The following is a 23,897-nucleotide window of genomic DNA, read 5'->3' on the forward strand; positions in this document are numbered from 1 at the left end:
TTGCTTTTGCATTGTCTGATTTATTTGTCAACATCCAAACTTTTATTGGACGTAAAACTTCAAATGCCACCGAAAAAAAATGCCCCCCCCCCCCCCCTTCAGACGCACTCCAAGAAAGTGAAGGAGAAGGTGTGGCTGTCTGGGAGCAGGAGGACGTGTCAGCAAAGTCTTTTAAGAAAACACACACAATCTGTAAATTCTGCAGAATATAACAAATGTTAATAAATGAATTAGCTCTTAATTTTTCTATTAAAATATTTATTTTGTTGAGGAAAAGGGACTGGAAAAGGATTTTTGTCCGCTGTTTGGCATCAAGTGTTTGTTCTGATCATAAACAATAGTTTTGGATAATTTTGGATTTATTCACGCACTTTAAAAACATTTACTAAATTTATCTTTTTAATTAATTAACCGTTGAAATGTATATTGTAGCAGGCTGTATATTAACTTATTGGGAGAAAACCGGTAGTTAACCCCCCCCCCCCGAAGCTTCGACTGTGACATTGACAGTCGAATCAGGCTCTACTGTTGTTACGTACTGTACTGTAAAAGACACAGTAACTCATCTGCATGCGGACAGTATGTTGGAAGACTTTCCACCAGGTGTTGAGGTCTGTGGTCTAGTTCATCCCAAAAGTTGCTAGATGAGGTTCAGGTCTCTGTGCAGAGCAGTTAAAGGGATAGTTCAGGTTTTCTGAAGAGGGGCTGTATGAGGTACTTATACACAGTCTGTGTATTATCTGCAGTAGATGGCAGTCAGTGTGTCCTCAGTTCGGAGACAGAATAGAAGCTAGGGAACGTACTGCTGTGGGTCAGCAGGAAAACGTATTTCAGCCATCTCCTGCAGGTCGTAAAACTCACTGTGGAGAAGTAAACAACCTAACCCTTTGACTTCTTCCACACCAGCCCGGGAAGATCTTTATAGATCTGTCTCTGTGCACAGAGGCATTGTCGGAGCACTGTTGTCTAAAATATGATCGTAGCATTAAGATTTATCTTCTGTGAAGTCGTGAAGAACAGCGTCTGTGTGTATCTGACTAAACATGTTGGTCTAACTCGGATCTCTATCTTTGCTCCTCCCAGCCTTGTCCAGCCTCTCCTCTCAGTCCCCCCCCTCCTCGCCCTTCATCACCCCCTCGGCAGAAAACCCCCCGCCCCTCGTCCCGGCTCAGACCGCCGCCCCGCCCGACCTCAGCGTATCGCAGCATGAGACGGAGACCGTCGACAAAACGGTCGGGGAGTCGCAGCACCTGGCCGAGACGGAGCTCCTCACCCAGTTGGAAGACAGAGAATCAGAGAGCTTCAGCCAATCGCTGAGCAGCCCCTGGGAGCTGAGGGCGTGGCCTGAGGGACGACAGGTTCTGACTCACCTGGTGGAGGGATTTGTCATCCAGGAGGGGCTGCAACCGTTTCCTGTACGCACACACACACACACACACACACACACACACACACGTTTCACACCACACTGACGGCTGGAGACCAAAAGCTTTAGAAATATATTACTGATGTTGATTTATAATGTGAGCTGCAGTTATTAATGTCTCATATTCATTTTTGTTTTGGCAATATTCTACAGGCTAATGTTGGAAAGTTAGATTATTCTGTCAGCTGTAGAGGACATCATTCTCTTTATCTATTCAGGCGCTCTGTGCCAGACCTGCATTAATAACTGGAGCGTGGGACAGATCTGTCTGTGCAGATACTTGCCACAGATTTCAGTATCTTAATTCAGCAATTCATTCAATACAGCTACAAAATATTTCTCAAGAGTCGAGTATCTGTCTTTTTTTTTTTTTTTCCCAGGTTGAAGCAACAGCAAACAATAGAGAACTCAAAATGAGACAGTGAAACAATCTAAACAAGAAAATCAAGTTACATTTACAACAATCAGACAAGTTTCACTAAATCCAGTACAGAAAAAAAGCTGCTGCATCTCTGATGTATTCTGGATGTATTTCACACATGACCAACACAAACCAGTAAAATAAATGTCTAATTTATTAAGAATAAAAATCACTCCCAAGTCAAAATGCAAAAAGCAATATATACATATAGTTTAATTATAAGAATTTAATTCAATGGATTGTAGTTTTCTATTTTCTAAATGTGCAGAAGTAACTGTCGCCACTTAAAGTAGTAGCGGTAGTGATTATAAAGTTTCCATGAGTAGTTTGAGTAGATTGGAGGTCCGTACAGTAAATCTAACTTCAGCAGCATGAAGCCACTGTAGTGATGAGTTGTCAGGGCTCAAGAGTTTGGTTTTAGCTCCGTGAAGCGGCTGAACTTCAGTGTTTCTGGCGTCCAGCTCCTCACGTTTCTCAGCAGCACTGCAGAATGTACGTTGGTTTAGCTGATATTTTAACCTGCTTTTAATGAAGTGCTTTCTAGTCTGCTTGGGTTCCTCTGTCCTTTGCAGAGTTTTATCTAAATTAACTATGAGTGACTCATGAATAAAGCAAATACGGCGTCGATTCCTGTGAGAAGATATTATCCTCCCTGAAATTATTTTCTACGAGATTCTTGGCGTCTTACACACATGGAGGTTTACAAAGTGTAAAGTGTACCTTTTCATCGTGCAGGTGAACCGCTCGTCGCTGCTGGTCCCAGAGCAGGTGACCAAACCACAGGAAGTGAACGGGACCAATGGGAAAGCGGCGTTGCCTGTGACGGAGACATTGAAACAAGCTGAGCACTCCACCGATTCAGACGTGGAGGAGGGAGGAGACACAGACGACGCCGGGAACGGTACGAGTCCTTTGACCTAGTTCAGTTTTTTAAATATTATACTGTAAATATGTAAGTTTGTTAATGGTGGGATGAACCGTCTCGTTTTCAAGGTGGTCCGACACAAAACATACAAATGGTTCTGCAAAGAAACACAAGTGACATACGTTCATACAAAAAGAAAGCCGCGTCACATACAGAGGAACATACAAAGAAACCAGACAGGGAAAGTAAAGAACAGTATCATCATTAAAACAAAATGCATCGTCAAATAGAAGTAATAGTAACAAATATGTGATTAAAGAATAACCTAACACGCCCTGTTCTGCAGAGGTTCTTTAAAAACGCAGGGTGATGATTTCAGCCCGAGCAGCAGTCCAATCAGAGGGAACAGATAAAAGCAGCAGCGCTTCACATTCGAGAAGCCGGATCCAGCATTTTTGCGTCAATTTCTGTGGATCGACAACTCAATAATCGACTAATTGATTCGGCATAGTCGTTGTGATTGATCTGGAGCAAGTTTAGAAACTCTGCAGGTTCATGACAAACTGAAAGTAGAGCTGCTGCGAAGGTTGAAAAACAATCTAAAATCTGAAGATTGGAAAAGGAAGATCAATAATGTAAACTGGCTAAAACATCCAAAACCATCAGTCGTCAACTATTTTGATAATTGATTCATCATTTTTTTAAAGAAAATTATCTCATTCCAGCTTCTTAAATTTAAATATTTTCTGGTTTCTTTCCTCCTCAGTGACGGTAAACTGAATATATTTGTCATCTTGGGGCTTTGGGAAACACTGATCAACATTTTTTCATAATTAACTGATATTTTCTAGATGAAAAACTAATTGATTAATTGAGAAAATAATCGATTGGTTCCAGCTTCTCGGTTTGTGGAGGATTTGTTGCTTTCCTTTGTCTCATGTGACAGAAAACTGGTGTCTTTTAGACCGTTATTCAGACACAACAAGCGATCTGAAGGCGTTAACCAGAGTTCAGACGGGCGGTTTTCACTATTTGCTGACATAGTTTAGACAAAATAATCAGTAGATGAACCGATAATGAAAATAACAGTTAGTTGCAGCCCAAGTTTTCTCAATGTGGAACAAGTCGACACTCCAGTGGCACCAAGAGGAAAAAAAGAATGGGCTTAAAATAGTCTCACCGGTTGTTCCTCTTTCTACAACCTATCTAACAACATAATGACCGAGAACCATAAACACGTTTTTCTCTGTCGCAGCTCCGCTCAGTGTATTTTTAGTAAAAGATCAACGCCGTGCGCAGCTCTAACCGCTCTCAAATAAAAACACGGCAGCCCGTGAATGTGTTTGTCTCACACATGCAGGGTCGGCCCACAGGGACAGGACCGTGCTGCACTGCCAGTTCTGCGGGAAGAGGGGCCACGCACACAACTTCATGCGGTCCAAGCGCTTCTGCTCCACTTCCTGTGCACGCGGGTGAGACCTGATTTCATTGGCTCAAAAAGCAAAAAGCAGCTTTTGTACTGCGTGACCCAAGACACTGTTTCTGAAATGCAGCAGTGTTTTTTTGGAGGGGGGGGGGGGGGGGGGGGGGGGGGGGGGGGGGGGGGGGTGTTGCTCTCACAGCAGAAGTGCTAGCAGGATGTGGTGTGTGGTGTGTGTGTAGAAACACACAGGTGTTAAATACAGATATGAGTGTGAATCAAAGCAGCAGAACGAGGAAACATCACCACATGTCTTGTTGTCTCCTTCGCTCTGACCTTCTTCTCTCTCCTTTTCTGTCTTTGTCAGGTTTAACGTGCGTCTGACGAAGCGTCTGCGGGCTCTCAGTGCAGGCAGTCGCTCAGAGAGGCCCCGCCCGGCCCTGAACAGGGCGGAGTCAGTCCCTGGGAAACCTCTTTTGCTGCGACTGGTAGGGGCTCTGAACTAACCGCCAGTTTAAAACACAGTGCTACACTACACAGTCTGAGCGTCCGCGGGTCCTCTTTTGGATCAATGAACTAACGCACTTTATCTTTGGAGAGGTTTTCCACGGGTCTCTTTTAAACTGGGTCCAAAGTTTATACCTCTAATGAGCGTGGGGTTTCGACGTTTCAGTGTGAGATGTCCTTTTTGTTTCTATGTTGAGAGCACTTGGGTCAGCGGTCAGGTCGAGTGGGTCTGCGAGAGTCGAAGTCGATGCTTTCAGCTCACTCATTCTGTCCGACCAACAGTCCAAACATATTTAATTTACAATCAAACACAGCGAACAGAGTGTAAAAAGTTATTCTTTGACCAGAACAAAAAGCAGAAGCGAGAGAGAACAAAACAAGACAAGAACAAGTGCAAGTTTTGTTTTAGCACGACAGCATGGTACCGTTCAGCTTACGTGTGTCATTAAACCATCACCTGTTGAGGACTTGGAAGTTTGCATTTTCCTCCACAGGCGACCGGTCGTGCTGAGCTCAGATTCACAGCAGTTGCGATGGTTTCAATTATTAGTGATAACTCGTTATTTTACAGTGTGAAAGCCGTCAAAAGAATCCACAGAAGCTTAAAAAACTACTCCTGCAGTAGAATCCACCTCTTGATTAGATGTCAGTGTGCTTGCACAGGTGTTAACGAGCACCTGGGGCTTTCAGGAGGTGAAGTTTTAAAGCCTTACAGACATTTTGGTTTCACACAACATCCTCCTCTATGAGCCAGAATCTCTTCTACAGTTACAAACTAACATTTGATTAATTTTTGGACCCAGCATGTTTTATTTTGAGCTCTCTCGTTTCGGCCAATAACAAATAAATAAGGGATTAATTAGTTCCCTGTCAGGCTTTTAAACAGCATGTCTGTAGGTGTGAAATAAGATGCGCAGACAAAATAATTAAACAGTTATTTTGATAAATAAAATGCTTGAGACACTGTCTGGTAAACATTTCTGGTGTAGTGGAAACCTGGACCTGATTATTTTGTCTGCTGTTTCCATTGACTTTAAATGCAGTTGAAAGTTTATTGGAGGCAGCCTCTGGTGGTCATTGCAGGAACTGCTTCATCAGACACGGCGCTTTTGAAATTTTTCATTCAAGCAGGTTTATTCAGTGGTGGAAAATAACTAAGCATATATTTTACAAAAACAGCAAAGATTAGAGAAACATCTGAAGAATCAATGTATCAGGACTTTGTTTTATCTTCTTTTCTCTCCCATTAATCATCTCACGACCCCTCAGCTTCATCTGGTGATACTGTTTTAGGGGCCCGGCCCCCAGTTAAATTGTATATTAAAGTATATAAGTAGTTAAACTAGCTCCAGCAGCTACAAGCTTGCCTATACTTAGCTGATAATACTTCTGTAACTTCACTGAAGTGGAATTTTAATGACAGGATTTTTATTTTTACATTATTGTGATTGACACTTCATTTATTAAGACTTTTAAGAAGCATACATTTCAGCGGGCGGGATGCTCAAGCATTAAAAAAGGATGCAGGATGAACTCACCTGCGTTCTTAACGGACACCATCCCTCCACGAGTCACGCTCTCTCCCTCTTTCCTCTGCAGCCTCGTGATCTCTGGAGTGCCGGTCGGCGAGAGAAGGAGGGAAAGGAGAGGGCGCCGGCGGCAGAAGAGGGGGAGGAGGAGGACATGGAGAGAGGAGGGGCGGAGGAAGACGATGATGGCGGGGAGGAAGACCCTGCTGTTGCCATGTCAGCCAGGATGGAGCGCCGGGCGGCACGGAGAGCGAGGAGGGCGTCTGCGCCCACCCTGACCACCTCTACACCCTCAACCACGTTCAAACCCGCCCCTTCCCAGTGGAGCGTGGAGGAAGTAACTGCCTTCATACACACACTGCCAGGTAACTCGTCCACTAACCACGAGTGTCACACACAAGATATAAACAAGTTGCTCACACGCCCTGGACGCCGTTCAGCTTCTTTGGAACTGGCAGCGTCTCTTAAAATTGTCAGTTTGATTTATATAAACAAACAAGTGTCTTAATCGTCAGCAGATGCTGATGATGATGACGACGGGGGGCTTGCGCACAGCTTCTCCTGCGCCCCTCATCCAATTAAGTGTTTCGCAAAAACGCTGAACCGAACCGCCATGTGAGGTAACGTGCATACTTTTAACCACCAACTGTCAGTCTGAGCAAGATCACTGGGAAACATCGGGAAGACGGGCGTTATTCCCAAATAGTGTTGCAAAGTGCAAAGAGTGTTTTAATTACATCTTTTTTTAAATGAATAAATAAAACCCAAGTTTAAAACGACATATTTAAAGATCACACTACATTAAGATAAAGCTCCTCCCAAATTCAGGTATTTTACATTTGAAACGATACTCAGCCCTGTTAATCACTCATATGAGAGATACGAGAGTCAGAGTCAGTGGCGGTCCCGGGCCTTGTTGATGAGGCCAGCTGCAGACTGGAGGAAACTGTTCATATGGCTGGAGGTTTTGGTCCTGATGGACAGCAGTGTTCTTGGTGAGGGAGGTGATGTTGAGGTCCTGAGAGATGATGGTGCCGAGGAAGCAGAAGGACTCCACAGTGTGGGGTCACGCAAGGTGGGGCTGGGCTCTTCCTAAAGTCCGCTACCATCTCTCAGGGCTGACCCCGAATAGTCGAAGATTCGATGCTTCGATGGGCGAAGCCTGATTCAACTGTCAATCTCACAGTTGAAGCCAGAATCCAAAATGGTAACGGTAACCCTGGGTCGTCAGGGCGCATGTGTCGGCGTAGCTTGTAGCCCCAGCTTCACTGGTGTTGTGCCGATTTGTCCGCACCTCGCGGGACTTTCGGATCATTTATCACCGTCGATGAACCACACAAAGAATTTTTTATGGTTATTAAATAGCCGGGTACTTGAAATAGACCCGCGACGTGCATGCACGTAACTCTACACTGTAGAGCGGAGTTAACCCTGTCTTTATCTTTGTGTTTCAGGCTGCAGTGACGTGGCGGAGGCTTTCCGGCTGCAGGAGATCGACGGCCAGGCTCTGCTGCTGCTGACCGAGGACCATCTGATGACCAGCATGAACATCAAACTGGGGCCGGCTCTCAAGATCTGCGCTCACATCAACTCGCTGAAAAACCAATGAGAGAAAAAAAAAGGCAGACAGATTCGGAGAGAAAAAGAGAGAGAAGGTCAGGGCGTGAAGTCGAAGGAACACAGGCAATAAAGATGTGTGCAAACAGACAAATGGTGGGGGAGAAAGAGAAAAACAAAAGCTGACACCAAGGATGACAGAACAAAGTCACAAAAAGAGATCCGTTGTAATTTATGAGATTATAAATTTGCGGTGTGGCCTTAGGAGACCGGAACAGAAGAGGTTTGCAGAAGCATGGAGATCCCAGAGTCCAGAAGAAAGTTCATCCGTTTGGGCCCTCTGACTGTAGCAGGAGACTGATTTTTGTAACTTTGTGTACATTTTACATGCCGCTGGAGAGTGTAAATTTGAAGCTATTTCATGAAGGATTTTCAACATTTAATATATAAAATTTGTCTATTTAGTTTTTTTAGAACGTGACGTCAATGACAAATCTATCCAGTAGCTAACATAACCGGTGTGTGTAAAAAAAAAAAAATAAATAAAAACAAATAATAATAATAACGACACGTAGACTTTGTAAGTGATTCATGAAAGTTTAATGTTTTCTATCACTATATTCTGGGCAAAAACATGTCTGTGGATTAAAAAAAAAAGTCACTATCAGGGTAGAGACTGGTGTCTTTAATCATCACATTTTTATGGTATCCTGCTTGAAATTATTTAATAAATGAATAATTAATCAATATGATTGGTTTATCGTATTGTTTGAAATAAAATGAATACATTTTTTTACACGAGGATGGAGGATGAAGTCACCAGCAGAGGGCCACAGTGAGCAAGGTGAGTGGTATAAAGAGAAATCTGCGTTTCATAGAAGTGATTTTAATTCATATCACAAAGTTCCTTCCGGAAGCTTTTCCAGATCCAAACCCTCAAATCTGGACTAAATATTCCAGGTCGGTGTGTATCTGCTGCTTTACTGATTGATTTAGTTTTTGTTTTTCTGTCTGGGCCTGTCTGTCTCTCCATATCTGGTTTAGGTTAGGATCTCACTTGCGCTCTGATTGGCTTAAGAGTTTTTCACCACACCCGATGATAAATTTTATTCTAGGCATTTTTCTGCGCATCAGCCCAGGACGCACTGAGGATTACTTTTTTAATTTCTACTTTTGTTTTTAAGGATTCTGAACCTAAAATTCTACTTTTAATCATATTTGGAAAGACTTCAACGTTTCATCTTTTAATAACTGAGCAGAGAAGGATACAAATATAACTGAATCCTTCTCAAGACATCTAGTTTTTCAGCCTCTGGAAGAATAACAAGACTTTTAAAGTGCAGAGAGACCACTACAGATATTTAAACACTGTCATTTGTTTTTCTCATTTTTAAGACAATTGTTTTTTCGTCGGAGCAGAGCGCGTAAAAACGCACGGCGGCTCCATGGCGCACTTGTGCAGGCAGATCACCGGCAGCGCGGCGAGCTGTGCGGGCTGGGTCGGGATCATCGTCGCCACTGCCACCAACGACTGGGTCCGGACCTGCGACTACTCAGTGGCCACCTGCCTCCGCATGGATGAGCTGGGCTCCCGGGGACTCTGGGCAGAGTGCGTCATCTCCCCGACGCTTTATCACTGCGTGGCCCTCAACCAGATCCTCACTCTGCCCGGTGAGAGGAAGAGGGGGAATAGAGTTTAGTTATTAAATCACATACATAACTAATAATTGTATTATTTAAAAATATTTCAAATTAGTTTGAGAAAAAAAAGATCTCGTTTTAACCCATATTGTGTTTTATACTTATTTTTGTGTGCGTGCATTCCTGACTGCGAGAGAGTGCCAGAGGTGAGCAAACACATGATTCAGGTATGAAACCTCTCTCTCTCTCTCTTTCAGCCCACGTCCAGACGTCTCGTGCTTTGATGATCTGCGCATGTCTGCTCGGCCTCCCTGCGATGCTGCAGGTACTGATGTCCATGCCCTGCGTCCGGCTGCCAAATGACACCGCCGCCATCAAGAAGCGACGCGCCCGGGTGGGAGGCGTCCTCTTCATCCTCATGGGTGCGCGCACACACACACACACACACACACACACACACACACACACACACACACACAATTTCTAACTAATCTCAATTTGTGGAGACAATGAGACAGTCTCTCATTGGAGGCCGTTTTGGTTTTTAGTTTTGAGATGTACGGTAGGATACTCTGGTCTTTCCCTGCTGTTGCAGGTGGTAAAGGGCTGGAAGTCAGGGTCAGGGTCTGTCAGAGTGGCCTGCATCCTGCTTCCTGTGGGATGAAATAGGTAGTTCCTGTCAACAACCTCAGGGACAGACGGCCAGATGGATACAAACAGCGTACAGAAACTCAAACAGTGTGCAGATGTATCTTCAGGCCAAAGAACGTTTTATTTGTTTCCCTATTTTTCCACTTCTTCGTAGAAATGACCATCTCCTCTGTAACTCCTCTCTTCCAGCTGTGTGTGGCATCATATCGACTGTCTGGTTCCCCATCGGCGCTTACCAACACGAGGGTCTGATGGCGTTTGGCTTCTCTCTGTACGCCGGCTGGGTCGGCTCGGCTCTCTGTCTCCTGGGCGGCTCCATGATCTTGTGCTGCCACGGCGCCGATGCCTGGACCCCGAGCAGGGAGAACAGCTTCTTCTACTCCAGACAGCGGGGCACGGCCACGCCGCTGGACCCCCCCGCAAACCACGCCAAGAGTGCACAAGTGTGAAGATGACGTTCTCTAGAAGATTATCATAATCAAGTCTGTGCGTTTCCCTTTTTACATTTAGCTGATCCACCTTTGAGAAGGACTTATGATACATGAGCAGGTAGGGGTTTAGTGTATGGCACAGGGGCCACCAGGAGCCACACAGTTACAGGAACATAGTCTCGTTGTTTAATTAAAAATCCCTGTGCAGAGTCAAAGAAACAGGGTTTCTGCCAAAACTATTGTTAGATCAGATATTATACTGCTGCCTTACAAAACAAAATCAGACATTTAGCGCTGAATTTGGACAAAATGGTGTAACTATGGTCTGAAATGTGCTTTCTTTAGGTGGTGAACTAGTTTGATGTATTTAGAGTCGTTTGTTTTGAAATTAGAAAACTGTTGCTCGCATGTGTGACTTTACCTTTAATGATTATTATACTTTAAATAGCATGAACACATTTCCAAAATCTTACCTGAAGTACAGAGAATTACATTTGTTGAGATTACCTGCTCTCATTTAGTCCATCACAGGTTGTTTTATGTACCATGTGTAACCTTTTGCAGATTTAGACTCTCCATATTAACAGTATAATCAATATATATCAACTGTGTACTTGTATTGTACAATTTTTTGTCCAGTGCTACAAATAATTAAAGTTTTCAAATAATTAAGAGTCTCACAATAAATCATTTCACTCCAAATGTGACATTTATTCCTGCAACACGAGAAAACTTAAATGCCCCGTTCTCATTTACACACATTAAAACAATTAGTTGCTGCAGGCACTAAATAGAGCAAATAGTCTTTCACTGTAAACACCATTCACTCAAACATGAAAAACAAACACAAAAGTATCTTTCAGGGCTTCAGAAAGCCACAACTAGGATATTCAGAGATGCCACGAACAGCCATAGGATGAAATCCTTAACTTTCAAAAAGAAAATGCGAGCCGCTAAGTTTGATCATGAGACTGATGGTAAAAGGAGAATTTACTTTTTTATTCTGGCGACAGAAGTTGTGTGATTGGTTAAGATAAATCAATTTTTTCCCTGGGTAAGTAGCAATGCACAGAAACAAGAGGTAAGAGGGGAGGAAAGGCTGTGAGTGAAAAACAAGTGGTACCACCAGACGTCCACCTTTGCTTTTCAACGTTGCCAGTTAGTAAAAGATCTCTTCACCCAGTGAGTTTTAATCAGAGAGAGAATTTCTGCCTCCAGAGAAAAACCTACCTCCTTGTCAAGTTTGTACTCATTTCTTAAGATTTGAGTCTGATAAACGCCGTGTGTGAGTGAGAGAAAGAGCTCCGTGGAGATAAAAAAGTCCAGTCCTTGCGACTTTCTTCAGAAGAAACAGCTGAAGAGAAACCACGTAAAGACTGATGACAAGTGTGTTGAGGAAACCCTGTTGTAGATCACCTCCAGTTTAATGTTGCAATACTGACAGCCTCTGCTGTCCCTTTGGATCCACTTCCAAATGAGTCTACCACACACAGGCCCAGGATCTCTGGATTCAGGGGCCCCGATGCCATAGCTTCTGTATTAAGTTTTGCGTTGTAAAGTGAAAAGTAAGGATGCCCTGATCACATCTTTGTTGTTCCTGTTTCTGAGTGGAGTAAGGCTACGTTCAGACTGCCTTAATGCTCAATTCAATGGGGCTGGTGCAGGCGTGTCATTTCAGGCACCTGTGAGACGATGAAATAAAATCCAGGAATTTAAGTTTCAGATCTGTTAATTTAAAGGCTTATTTTATGCCAAAACAATACACAACTACAGACTACTCCAATAGGTCCGCAGGATTTTACAACCCTAAAGAGTTATTATTTTGTTGCGACAGTCGTGAGGTAAACAGTAGGAAGGGGTTAACGTCTGTCAGATGGGTAGTCATTGATTCCAAGTGTGGTGTGAAAAAATTTGGAGGGACAGAAGAAGCACAGGGGGAGGATTTTGTATTGCAACACCACTGTTTCACACACAAACTGTTATCGTGTGTGTTAAAAGGTGCATACAGACACCAGAAATTACCGAAGCTTTGCAGCCGCCGGGCCCTTCAGTCGTTGAAACATTCAAACTCCACTACCTCCTCCAACGATACGTTTTTTTCACACTGAGCAGACAAAGGCAGGGGTTCACTGGTAAATATTTAAATAAAATGTTTTGGTATGACTTTGCTTGTTTTGGAGATTATTTGATTTACTGTTTCGTGTAGAAGTCACTTTCAAAGTATTCCTCATTCTGGCATAATTTCAGTTTGGACGAACAGGAAACAACCTCACATCAGTCCTCCTCTTCACCCACATCAAAACCACGATTGGTCCTTCCTCTGCCGCCTCTGCTTGTATACTGGCCTCCTGGTCCGGACTGGTATCCATGCTGGTCACTGTTATCCTCATACTGAAGCTGCTCTCCATCTTGGTCGTCGTACTGTCCCTCCTGCTTGTACTGGTTATGCTGCTGGTAGTGGTATCCCTTCTCCTCCGGGGCAGACCAGCCCTGGTAGGGTCTCTCCCCCGGTTCCTGGGGGTAAAGGTTGTCATCGGGGGAGAAGGTCTCATCGAGGTGGTCGTCGTATCGCTGGTAGGAGCTGGAGTGCGCCTGCTGCTCCTGGGCGTTCAGCTCCAGCGTGCTGTGCCACACTCCGTAACAACCGTAGATCAACAAACCTGAGGACGCACAGACGGTAAATGTTAAATAAAAAATGTATGACCGCCTGAAAAACTGTCTAACTGTTTTATCACAAACTTCAGAAGGTTGGAAACTCTTCGCTCTCTTCATCATCTGTCAACCAACTGCAGACCTAACAGAGAGATTGTCTGGAAGATCGTTTCTCTGCTGTACCTCATATCTAGTCTGCATTTCTGTAATCATTCCTCACTACACACAATGAGTAAACATCTCCTGTTTCCCTTTCAAGCCAGCTAATAGAGATCAGATGGATTGCGTATGCATTTATTCATTTAGCTGACACTTTTATAAAAAGCAACTTACAATTGCCATATATGTCAGAGGTCGCACGCCTCTGGAGCAACAAGGGGTTAAGTGTCTTGCTCAGGGACACATTGGTGTCTCACAGTGGATTTGACCTCAGGTCTGTCACACCAAAGGCAAGCACCTTAGCCACTGCGCCATGTTCACATTCATGGTGACCACAAGACGAATCCTACTGACAAACTCTGGGAGTGCCACCAACAAGTTGCCATTTGTGCTTTTGATTGACATGTCTCTATAACTATTGGATGTGTTGCCATGAACTTTTGCTACACACATTCATGTTCCCCTCAGGATGAATTGTAATAACTTTTAGTTATCCCTTCGTCTAGCGCCATCAGCGGGTCAAAATTGTAATTAGTCGTTTACGACCAAAAGACCTGATAACTTCCCATCAGTCTCACCTGTACTTTGTGAAAAGTGCTAAGACGAAAATGTTAGCATGCCAGTAAAGGAAGATGGTGAACATGATCAAAATGTTAATATTGTTATTGTGAGCATGTTAGCATTTAGCTCAAAGGACCATTATGCCTAAGGTAGCCTACATCCCATGCATTCTGTCAAACAATTAAGGTAAAATGTTGCTACTTCTCAGCTGATTTATTACCTCAGTAAACACTTTCCTAACGAGTTTATGGTCTCAGTCGCTAGTTTCAAGTCTTCTTCCACACAGCATGATGTTCGTTTAGTAAATTATGGTCCAATTTAGAGGAAAATAGACCAGAAAGCAGAGTATGCTTCAGGGCGGGATTATCTGTGACTGACAAGTTGTTACCATGGCAAGAGTGATTAGTTCCCATGTCACTGTGTAAATTTAACCAGTGCCGTTGAAAAAGCTTATTAGGAGTCGGCTGTTCACTTTCTCTGGTGAGTACATTTAGTTTTAAGCCTGCTGTTCTCTAGACAAAGTTATGAGCCCTGTTAAAATGACAGTTGACATGAATTACAGATGCACCTAGCTAAGCAAGCTAGCTAGCTCCACACACGGCCGATAGCTCCACTCGTCCAATTATGGTCACGTCCGGTGCCGCTGGTTGCAGAAAATCAACATGGCGGTGCCAAACTCGAGGCTTGAAAACAGCAGTCCACAATCCAACGGGTTACGTCACAATGACTACGTCCACTTCTTACATACAGTCTATGGTACAGCCTCACAGAGCTGCTAGCATAGCAGCAGACGCTCAGCTCCCAAAGATGTGACAGATAAGAATACTTAGAAGTTCACAGTATTTTTGTGCAGTTTAACAATATGTACATGAAAATACTACCTGGTACATCTGAAACAACGGTTAAATTGACACTTTGACCAAAATACACTTTCATGTTTACTGTGAGAGATGTTGGTTGGGGTATCACATAGTTTAGAATGAATGGCAGTATTGTGAGTCCCGGTGAGTCCCGGTGTCTCCAACTGTGCTGACTGTGCAAGAACTAAAAGAGCAGAGGAGCCTGTATGATAGGCGCAAACTAAAAATAAGCACAACAGTTGAAGTAACTGAAACCATATGCTAAAACAGATGTACAGGCCTCTCTTGAATCCTCTTCCATGTGGGTTTGCCTTTTTAGACTTTGCACTCTGATATAATTTCTCATCTTTTACTCCCACTCATGTGGGCGCAGCAAACTGTAAATTACACCAAACTAAACATCATGACTGCACATCTGTAAAAAATAAAATAAAAACATCTTGCAGTAGCCTAAGAAGCAGAGGACTCGTCAGCTAAAAACATTAATTCAAAACCAAGTTTACTAATAAATCTTAACTGGCTTGATCATGCACAAACAATTTAACTGCTGACAGTAGGTGGACTAAGAGAATAACATACTTCTGCAGCGTAATTACTTATTCTGCACACAACACTGATTGTGTTTTTCTTACATTACAATTCAAGCTGACCACAAACACATTTTTAAAACAGATAATAAGTAAAACCCAGCATCTATGCTCTAATAGTTAAAATGCACTTAGAGGTTCAAATATAACAAAGAATGTTTCATCTCACCTACGAAGCACCAGATCGTGAACCTGGCCCACGTGATGGGAGACAGTTTAAGCATGAGGTAGCTGTTGACCAATATGGCCGCCGCAGGGACGAAAGGCACATAGGGCGCCATGTAGGGCAGTCTCCTCCCACTCTCTGGCTGCTGTATAATCATAATCAAAAGCTTCGCCATGGACCCCGCCATCGTCATAGCCATGAGGCCTGAAAACCCTGCGGCAACACCTGTTCCCTGCTCAACACCAAATATAACCGTGGACCAGAGGAGGAAGGAGGTGAGGAAGAAGAGGAGTGTGCATCGGGTGACTATGCGGCCAGTGGCAGGCGTGGGCCGGGCCGAAGCATCGGGAATTCCCAGCCGCAGCCGCAGGGTGTAGTAATGACCTCCCAGAAGCCGTTTCAGCAATGAGGCGTTGCCTGTGTGGAAATCAGAGCTATCACCCTCTCCTTCGGTCCCGCTAGCGTGGTAGGACGCCGATCCATCACCGTCTGAGCCTTCGATCAGCATCTGGTCGTCTTTGGTGGGGACAGCCCCATCGTCCGGGTTCTTCAGGTCGGCCACGTCCTCCCCGGAGTTAAACTGGTGCGTGTCGGTCTGTTCGTCAGGCTGGTAGCGAAGCAAGAGAATACAAACGCTAACCAGGGTGTAGGCCAGCAGGGTGCCGATGGACATCATCTCGATCAGGTCCCTGAGGCTCACCAGCAGAGCGAGGATCGCCGCAAAGCTCCCGGACACCGCACACGCCACTGCGGGAGTGTGTGAGAACGCAGACACGTGTGACAAGAACCTGCAGACATCAGAAAGTTAGCTAGGAATCCTCTTTCTACCTGTGTGTGTGTTTGTGTGTCTCATGCCTCCTTACCTGAAGAGCAGTCCGTCCCGGGCCATGGCGTAGATCACTCTGGGCATGGGGAACAACGAGCCTAACAGAGAGACGGTGAGTCCGGCTATGGCGCCCACAGCCACGGTGTATTTCCCCCACAGGAAGCCGTGCACCGCAAACATCTCCATGAGAGGAGCCGAGCCGTCAATCAGGTTGTAGGGAACCATGAGAGTCAGGATCACACTCACCTGTAGAGAGGAAAGGTGGTCAGGTAACCATGTTTCTTTTTGGTTAAGAGATTTTGTGTTCTTCATGTTACAAGCATGCACTCGCACAACAGTACGTACTGACCGACACGTAGGCAGTGAGGCAGGTGACCAGTGAGGCGGTGATGGCGTACGGGATGGAGGTGTTCGGGTTCTTCGCCTCCTCTCCTGTCGTTGCGATGATGTCGAAGCCGATGAAGGCATAGAAGCAAGTCGCAGCACCTTGCATCACCTGATGAGCAACAAGAGACCACTTGTTTCCTTTTGATTTCATTTGATCAGATTATGTGTTATTTTCTTACATCTGAACCCCAAGGACTGTAAGACTGTGCCTTCAAAGGGACTGTGCAACCAAGGTGGTTCAATTTCTCACCCCTGACCAGCCGTAAGGCAGAAACTTGCCGCCCTCCCAGTTGCTGGCAGAGAGGAAGAAGAGTCCAGCGATGATCATGAAGACCCAAACCACCAGGTTGACCACGTTGAGGACGTTGTTGAAGCCCACTGAGTTCCGCACACCGAGAGCAATGATCACTGTGACCAGCAGGGCGATAAACAGGGCCAGCAGGTCTGGGTACGTGTCCTCACCTTTACCTGAGACAAACAGGAACACAACTCCATTTCAACATAAGGAAGAGACAAAGTGTGTGAGGACTGACATGACAGGAAGTTTATCTGTTAGAATTGAGATAATTAGACCCTGATGTCAGGTAGGTTCACAAGAAAGCAACAATTCAAAGTCTCCTTACAAATCTGAACTATTTATCTTAAACTCTTTAGCCATGCTAGCAGCAAGACTCTTGGGATGTTGCTCTGTTGGTCCACCACTTTGGTCCAGACTGAAATAGCTCAAAGACATTCATATTCCCAAGAGGATGAATCATAATGACTTTGATGATCTCTTGAATTTTCCTCTGGCACCACCATGACAGCTACATGTGGTTTTCAGTGAAACGTCTCAACAACTGTTGGATGGATTGCCATGAAACTGGGCTCAGATGGTCACAGGATGAATTGTAATCACTTTGGTGATCCCTTAAAGAGGAATTTAACACCGCATGAAAACCTTGTCTTTGCAGTGGTTTGACTTTTCACCTTGCTGTGGTGATGTAAAGGTAGACTTTCTCTTTCGTCTAGAGCACGGTGTTGGTATCAGGGACACTGGTCTGTCCGAGAGATGGTTTTCAGTTAAGCTTGGGGACATTGCTTAATCTACTCCCTTCTTTGTGGGGGGCTAAACTCTTAGACCACTTCTCTTTTCCCTATACCTCTTCCCTCTTGGAAACATTCTTTGAAAGCATGGCATCTCCTACCACTTCTATGCGGATGACTCACAAATCTATCTGCCCCTCAAAAGATGTGAAAACAACTCCCTCACACCTCTACTACAGTAAAATATCTTTAAAAGATATTAAGGACCTGGGCTACCTGCAACAAGATGTGAAACCCGTAGTCACAAATCTGGGTATAAAAATAGACAATGATTATCTCAAAATAATTTTGAGCATGTGATTCATGTTTTTATCTCAACCCGTCTGGACTAAAGCATTGCGCTTTTCTTTGGTGTTAACCAATCCTCTCTTTTATGCCTACAGTTAGTCGAAAACGCGACTGCTTGTCTTTTAACTGGAACTCACAAGTGTAAATACATTACACCTGTCACTCCACTGACTCCCGCTCCATTTTAAAATACAAATGCATCTCATAAAATTATAATATCATAGATATTCATTTATTTTTATAATTTTATTCAGATAGTGACACTTTCATATATTATAGATTCAATACATATAAAGTGAAATATGTCAGGCCTTCTTTTGTTTTAATCATGATGATTATGGCTTACAGCTCACGGAAATCAAAAATCCATATCTCAAAATATTAGAATTTATTTATTAGAAGACTTCAGGTGTACTTTCTATTTAGCGGCGCTAATTAGGAAATGTTAGCATGTTAACTTGCTAAACTAGTATCATTATATATGCTAATTATTAGCAAGTTACCATTACTGTTGTTATATTCTTTAAATTTAACAAGCACTAACTTTTCTCAAACAATAAGAACTTTATTCCTGCAGCAACGTTAATTTGCTCCGAATGTGCTGAACAATGACACATGTATTGATCGTACTGACCGAGTCCTCTGAGTGTGCCCAGGTGTGTTATCATGTAGTTACTGATGCTGTGATTGGCCAGAGAGTCGAACAGGCTGCTAAGAGCTGACGCCCCCGCCGCAGTGCCAATCAGATACTCCAGGATCAAATTCCAGCCAATGAAAAACGCAACAAACTCCCCGACTGTCACGTAGCTGTAGGTGTAGGCCGAGCCGGTCGTCTTGGGGACCCGGACACCAAACTCTGCGTAGCACACACCTTAAGAAGAAATACAAAAAAAATACACAGACACAGTTTAAGGATACAAGGCGACAGCACCTGAAAGTCCTGTACTAAAAGTAAAAGCACACTACATGGCCAAAACTATGTGGACACCTGAACATTACACACTTATGTTCCAAGTAAAGTAGTGATTGGAAGTACTGGCTCTTGGAAGGGAGCTGGATCTTATGGCTGCCTAACAGCTCTTCGTGTAGTACAACTTCTGCTGGTCACTACATAAGTTAGTGTCTTATTAGTTGCAAGAATTAAATATGGGATATCGGCCCTCAGGTGGGAGCCGGCTCCCATCGTTCACATAAAAGTTTACAACCGATACAGTAAAGTATCAGGACCCCATTTCTCAACAGCATCTTCGAGTATAAGGCAATATCCTTTTTTTTACGGACAAAAACTAACAATGAATGTATCTGCTAACAAGTAGTTATGGATATACTGTATCTATAAATCTTCCTCTGAGCCATAGAGCTCCATTGTTGTTCATTAACTATTAAAACACATCAGTGAGCCTCAGCAGCTGCACTGGGTCACATATTTCTTCATCACCATGAACACACACTAGTTTATTCTAACCCAGTCCCACATACACCCTCCTGCTGCCGCAAATACTTACTAGAGCGCCACATGTGGATTCATCCGCCGCTGAATATAGTCCCCAACAAAAGCACTATTTCCTCCTGTTTGAGTAATGTTTTCTAAGAACTACAGTGACCAGCTGTTTTAGGAAATTACAGAGCCCTTTTTACAACATGAAACTATGTATTTATGAGCTGTTTTTAAAGATTTACGTATTCAGTAGGAAGTCAGAAAGTATTGACAAAATGGTCTTTTCATTGGATTTATTGACTGTAATGAAAATGACTCCATAATTTAAGGGACGACAGACATCTGAGCCTTTGGAAATGTACATCAAAGTCCCACTTCGGGACAGTTCTTGAGTAAACAAACTTAGTTACTCTCCACCTCTGGTTGGAAAATGTTCTGTTGTGCAAACCTCACGTTGTCTCACCTGACAGTATGGACGCCATCGCTGCGATAATAAATGACAGGATGACCCCAGGCCCAGCCATCGCCTTGGCAACCAGCCCTGACACCACGTACATTCCCGTGCCCACGCAGCTGCCCACCCCGAGCGACACCAGGTCCACGGTGGTCAGCACCTTGGCGAGGCCAACTGCGGACCCCTCCCCGAGCTCGGTGAGGTCGTCTGAGCTCTGAGCCATGGAGCCCACAGGTTTGGTTCGCAGCAGGCGGGAATACATGTTGTACCAGGCGTCGCCCAAAGACAGGCGGCCCAGCCACGCCGCCATCACAGCACCTGTTTATAAACTGTTACAGTGTGTGTTTGTGACTCCGTCTACCTTTTCTCTGTCACTCCCTCTATCATCCTTTCACCCTCATCAAGAGTGTCTTCTTCTGACTTCTTTGTTAGGTTTGTTCTTTAAGAGCCACACATCCAAATGGAGGGCAAGGACTCTGTGAAAAGCAGAAAGTAGTCACTTTAATAAAAGTATCAATGAAACGCAATGAAAAAATTATTTCATCGCAGCCCTGGACTTAAAATTTACAGAAGTAAAAGTACAGAAGTAGCAAAAGTAACTGTAGCTGCTCCATAAGTGGATGAAAATTAACAATATCTCTCTATTAACCAGCATAAACCGGTTATATATTGTGTTAAAACTCTGAACACACGAATAATTCACTGCATGTAATTTATGTGTAATTGTAAAAAGTGAACATCATATCCGCAGGATATGTCCTCAGGCAGAAATCTCAAAACATAAAACCAAAACTTTCTGCATGACTCAGTACCACATGAGGGAAACATACATCTTGACTAGTGCAATCTTTTAGAAAATTGATTGATAAATTGCTCAATAAATTAACAAAGTAATCAGTCAAAAATAACTGATTGAAAAAATAAATAAATGGCCAAAATCAGCCAGGTGAACCTGTCCAACCCTGATGATGTGAGCCAGCGGGTCATGATGGGATACCATCTGCTGCTCTCCTCACTCACTAGAGCGAGACTCCCTCTCTGAAACATTAATGAAGACCGAGAATCTACTTTCACAACGGAAAGGCACGACTTTGGAAGCTAAAACTGAACTGCATGCAGACCTGAACTGACTTCTAGCAATCAGAAATTACTGCTTCACACTCTGATCAACACCTGGACTGACATGAACCTCCTCATCCCCATCAACAGGTTGCATTTTAGAAAGTGGAGAGCACAGACAGTTTCCTTCTTGTTGGATAAAAATGCTGAGAGAAACACCCAATATGCAGTTTAAAGACACACGCCTGAGCAGAGAGGTAAAACACTCACTTGTTGTGTGTTTCCCTGAGGAAGTGAGGGAGACGTTTGGTGGAGTCCAAGTCTTCTGCAGACCTGCAGTGAATGGTGACGAGAGGAGACGGCAGCGTTAATCATTCAGACCTGACACCATGTGATCGGGCTGATTCATTATTCAACACCTGAGGCTGAGCAGGCGTGTGTGTGTGTGTGTGTGTGTAGCTGTCATCATTCATTGATAGGAGCGAGGATGGGAGTTTTTGTATGCAGGGCTGGGAACTGACCAGGTGTGTGGGTGTGTGTTTTTGGAGCAGGTGTGTAATAGAAAGTTGTCTCAGTTTTTTCTACCCGCAGGAGTAGTTTAGACTGGCATGAATCTTTATACCCAGCTGATGTAAGTTAACAAAACATAATTCTTAAACTCAAGGTCCACTTAATAGCCTTTTTTTCTTTTTTGGAGTTTGCTCTGTTGTCTTAGAGAAGGATGTGTTGCACTGTGAGGGCCTCTCTTCTGGTTTATTAACAGGAACAAGATGAATAGAACATGAACAGACCATAAATAGAATAGTATGTCTGGTGTATAATTATTTTAAAATAAACTATTTTATATTTTGGAGGCTGTTTTCACAGGTCAAGTGCCCTTGAGCTCGCCATATCTAGTGGAAGTGGACATTCATTTCACAGTCGTTCTCCTGTCAATCAAACACATTAAAGTTAATGGATGATATCAGATCTTCTGCACACTGAAACACAAAATAAAGCACAAAATCAAACTTTTCCAAAGTGTACACACTGTATGTTTGCTGGCTGTATGCATGTGTTGCATTGTTGGTATCTGCTGGTAATCTGATGCACAGAGTCAGATTACAGCTTTATCTGCAGACACGGTAACATGAGGGTCTAAAACAGGAGGAACAAGACACTCGACTGCGGTCTACACAAGCTGGTTCACAGGACAGTTTTAGGGAACGCTCCTTCCCTCTTGACCTGCACCTGCTGTGTCTCATCACGAAAACCTTCAGCACCTTCGGTTAAATCAAAAGGCCGCTCTGTTCTCCTGCAGAAGCTGCTTTAACAATCTCCTCCCATATTCATACTTTCACATTCATTCACTCTAAAGGCTGAGTTTGGGAGCCCGACCCTCCAGCACTACCCTGATATGTGAAAAGGCAGTAAGGCGAGTTTTATACAGAGTCAGTTCCCGGAGGAGCTCACCTCACCACCAGAAACACAAACTCATCTCTTTGTGGTTCTGATGCTGTGATTTGGAAAATACCTGAAAACCAAATATCAGAAGGTGTCATACATACATTTTTGTCATACTGCACATTGCTGCTCCTCTTTTCACCCTGTGTTGAACACTCCGTTTTAACTATGGAGTGATACATCTTGTCTCTAAATGATCTTTGTTGGGAGTTGCACATGCTCAGTTCCTAGTTAAGGACTACTAGCCAATCAGAAGCAGAGTAGGGCGGGTCAGCGAGAAGCCCGTAAACAGCTTCAGTTCAGCTGTACATGTTGCCGACCAGCTTGGCAACATGGACTGGAGCGAGAGTTTCAGAGTGGTGAGTTATTAATCTGTAACAAAAGTATCTTTCATCCATAAAGTTTTAACTGAGCTCTGTCTCTACATCACAGGAACAACTTTATGTCCACTGACTGCCTGGAGGGTAGCTAGTGTTTGGAAGGGAGAGGAGAGCTGCGTGCTGCAGCTCACTGTTTATGAGGGCGTGTCGGAGTAGCCGCTTGGCGAGCGTTACATGAGGCGCGTTTAACCTTTCATCCCTGTGACGTCACAGGGATGAAAGGGAAGCGGCTGGAATACAAACGAGCTGTTCAGGCAGTTCAGAGCAGAGTTTTCTGTGGGATTGCAAACCTGTTACATGCACAAAAAAGATATATAACTCAATAAGGAGAGGGGAAAAGCCAAAAAGCATAATATGACCTCTTTAAAATGAAAAGAGCGTCATACAACTGTGGTAACTGTAAAAAATAATAATAATTTAGAGAACAGCACAGTAGAAATGAATAAAATGCTTATTTTTAAAAAAGCTATGTTTTAAGAAGTGATTTAAAAGATGTTACTTCAGGTTCTCAGGCAGGGAGTTCCAGATACGAGGGGCCCAGACTGCAAAAGCCCGGTCACCTTTAGACAAGGGCGTCACTTTGTGTTGAAAAGTGGTGGGGACATACAGTGGGTACGGAAAGTATTCAGACCCCTTTAAATTTTTCACTCTTTGTTTCATTGCAGCCATTTTCCAAAAATCAAAAAAGTTCATTTTATTTCTCAGTAATGTACACTCAGCACCCCATCTTGACAGAAAAAAACAGAAATGTAGAAATTTTTGCAAATTTATTAAAAAAGAAAAACTGAAATATCACATGGTCATAAGTATTCAGACCCTTTGTCGTGACACTCATATTTAACTCAGGTGCTGTCTATTTCTTCTGATCATCCTTGAGATGGTTCTACACCTTCATTTGAGTCCAGCTGTGTTTGATTATACTGATTGGACTTGATTAGGAAAGCCACACACCTGTCTATATAAGACCTTACAGCTCACAGTGCATGTCAGAGCAAATGAGAATCATGAGGTCAAAGGAACTGCCTGAAGAGCTCAGAGACAGAATTGTGGCAAGGCACAGATCTGGCCAAGGTTACAAAAAAATTTCTGCTGCACTTAAGGTT

At 43.7% G+C, this 23,897-nt stretch overlaps 3 protein-coding genes and 1 long non-coding RNA gene across 6 annotated transcripts in view; 2 read left to right on the forward strand and 2 right to left on the reverse strand.

The window, feature by feature from the left end:
* Positions 1 to 5,314, reverse strand: part of LOC123967893 — a 20,095-nt gene extending 14,781 nt beyond the window's left edge. The window contains exons 1-3 of the long non-coding RNA XR_006824366.1: positions 5,097 to 5,314; positions 2,568 to 2,664; positions 1,371 to 1,413 (exon numbers count right to left, since the gene is read on the reverse strand). This is a non-coding gene — a long non-coding RNA (uncharacterized LOC123967893). The remainder of the gene's footprint in view (positions 1 to 1,370; positions 1,414 to 2,567; positions 2,665 to 5,096) is intronic.
* Positions 1 to 8,472, forward strand: part of LOC123967862 (polyhomeotic-like protein 3) — a 27,208-nt gene extending 18,736 nt beyond the window's left edge. For all 3 annotated transcript variants that reach the window (XM_046044197.1, XM_046044205.1, XM_046044186.1), the window contains 6 exons: positions 1,084 to 1,415; positions 2,583 to 2,748; positions 4,073 to 4,184; positions 4,500 to 4,620; positions 6,239 to 6,533; positions 7,623 to 8,472. In XM_046044197.1, coding sequence (XP_045900153.1) covers positions 1,084 to 1,415; positions 2,583 to 2,748; positions 4,073 to 4,184; positions 4,500 to 4,620; positions 6,239 to 6,533; positions 7,623 to 7,777 — 1,181 coding nt within the window. In that variant the 3' untranslated portion in view covers positions 7,778 to 8,472. The remainder of the gene's footprint in view (positions 1 to 1,083; positions 1,416 to 2,582; positions 2,749 to 4,072; positions 4,185 to 4,499; positions 4,621 to 6,238; positions 6,534 to 7,622) is intronic.
* Positions 8,473 to 8,967: 495 nt separating this feature from the next.
* LOC123967886 (claudin-11-like) lies at positions 8,968 to 11,117 on the forward strand. The gene is made up of 3 exons (XM_046044229.1): positions 8,968 to 9,396; positions 9,624 to 9,788; positions 10,207 to 11,117. Exons 1-3 carry the CDS (start codon positions 9,171 to 9,173, stop codon positions 10,464 to 10,466), a joined length of 651 nt encoding a protein of 216 aa, XP_045900185.1. The 5' UTR covers positions 8,968 to 9,170; the 3' UTR covers positions 10,467 to 11,117.
* LOC123967878 (probable cationic amino acid transporter) lies at positions 11,096 to 21,332 on the reverse strand. Its single transcript, XM_046044218.1, has 8 exons — positions 21,242 to 21,332; positions 19,922 to 20,388; positions 18,655 to 18,891; positions 16,897 to 17,114; positions 16,609 to 16,755; positions 16,297 to 16,505; positions 15,437 to 16,221; positions 11,096 to 13,108 (listed from the first exon to the last, which is right to left on the reverse strand). The coding sequence occupies exons 2-8, from the start codon at positions 20,220 to 20,222 to the stop codon at positions 12,723 to 12,725; spliced, it is 2,283 nt and encodes a 760-aa protein (XP_045900174.1). The 5' UTR covers positions 20,223 to 20,388; positions 21,242 to 21,332; the 3' UTR covers positions 11,096 to 12,722.
* Between the last annotated feature and the right edge of the window lie 2,565 nt (positions 21,333 to 23,897).

Source organism: Micropterus dolomieu, linkage group LG01 (genome assembly GCF_021292245.1).
Source record: "Micropterus dolomieu isolate WLL.071019.BEF.003 ecotype Adirondacks linkage group LG01, ASM2129224v1, whole genome shotgun sequence".
In the NCBI taxonomy this organism is placed as follows: Eukaryota; Metazoa; Chordata; class Actinopteri; order Centrarchiformes; family Centrarchidae; genus Micropterus; species Micropterus dolomieu.

Bases quoted from the DNA above. Each gene is read 5' to 3' on its own strand.
- LOC123967886 (XM_046044229.1), top strand. From the start codon at position 9,171: ATGGCGCACTTGTGCAGGCAGATCACCGGCAGCGCGGCGAGCTGTGCG. The intron at 9,397-9,623 runs GTGAGAGGAAGA...TCTCTCTTTCAG, and splicing joins CCAGATCCTCACTCTGCCCG to CCCACGTCCAGACGTCTCGT. The intron at 9,789-10,206 runs GTGCGCGCACAC...CCTCTCTTCCAG, and splicing joins CGTCCTCTTCATCCTCATGG to CTGTGTGTGGCATCATATCG.
- LOC123967878 (XM_046044218.1), bottom strand. From the start codon at position 20,222: ATGGCGGCGTGGCTGGGCCGCCTGTCTTTGGGCGACGCCTGGTACAAC. The intron at 16,222-16,296 runs GTAAGGAGGCAT...TGATGTCTGCAG, and splicing joins CGGGACGGACTGCTCTTCAG to GTTCTTGTCACACGTGTCTG. The intron at 13,109-15,436 runs GTGAGATGAAAC...GTGCGTCCTCAG, and splicing joins CACGATCTGGTGCTTCGTAG to GTTTGTTGATCTACGGTTGT.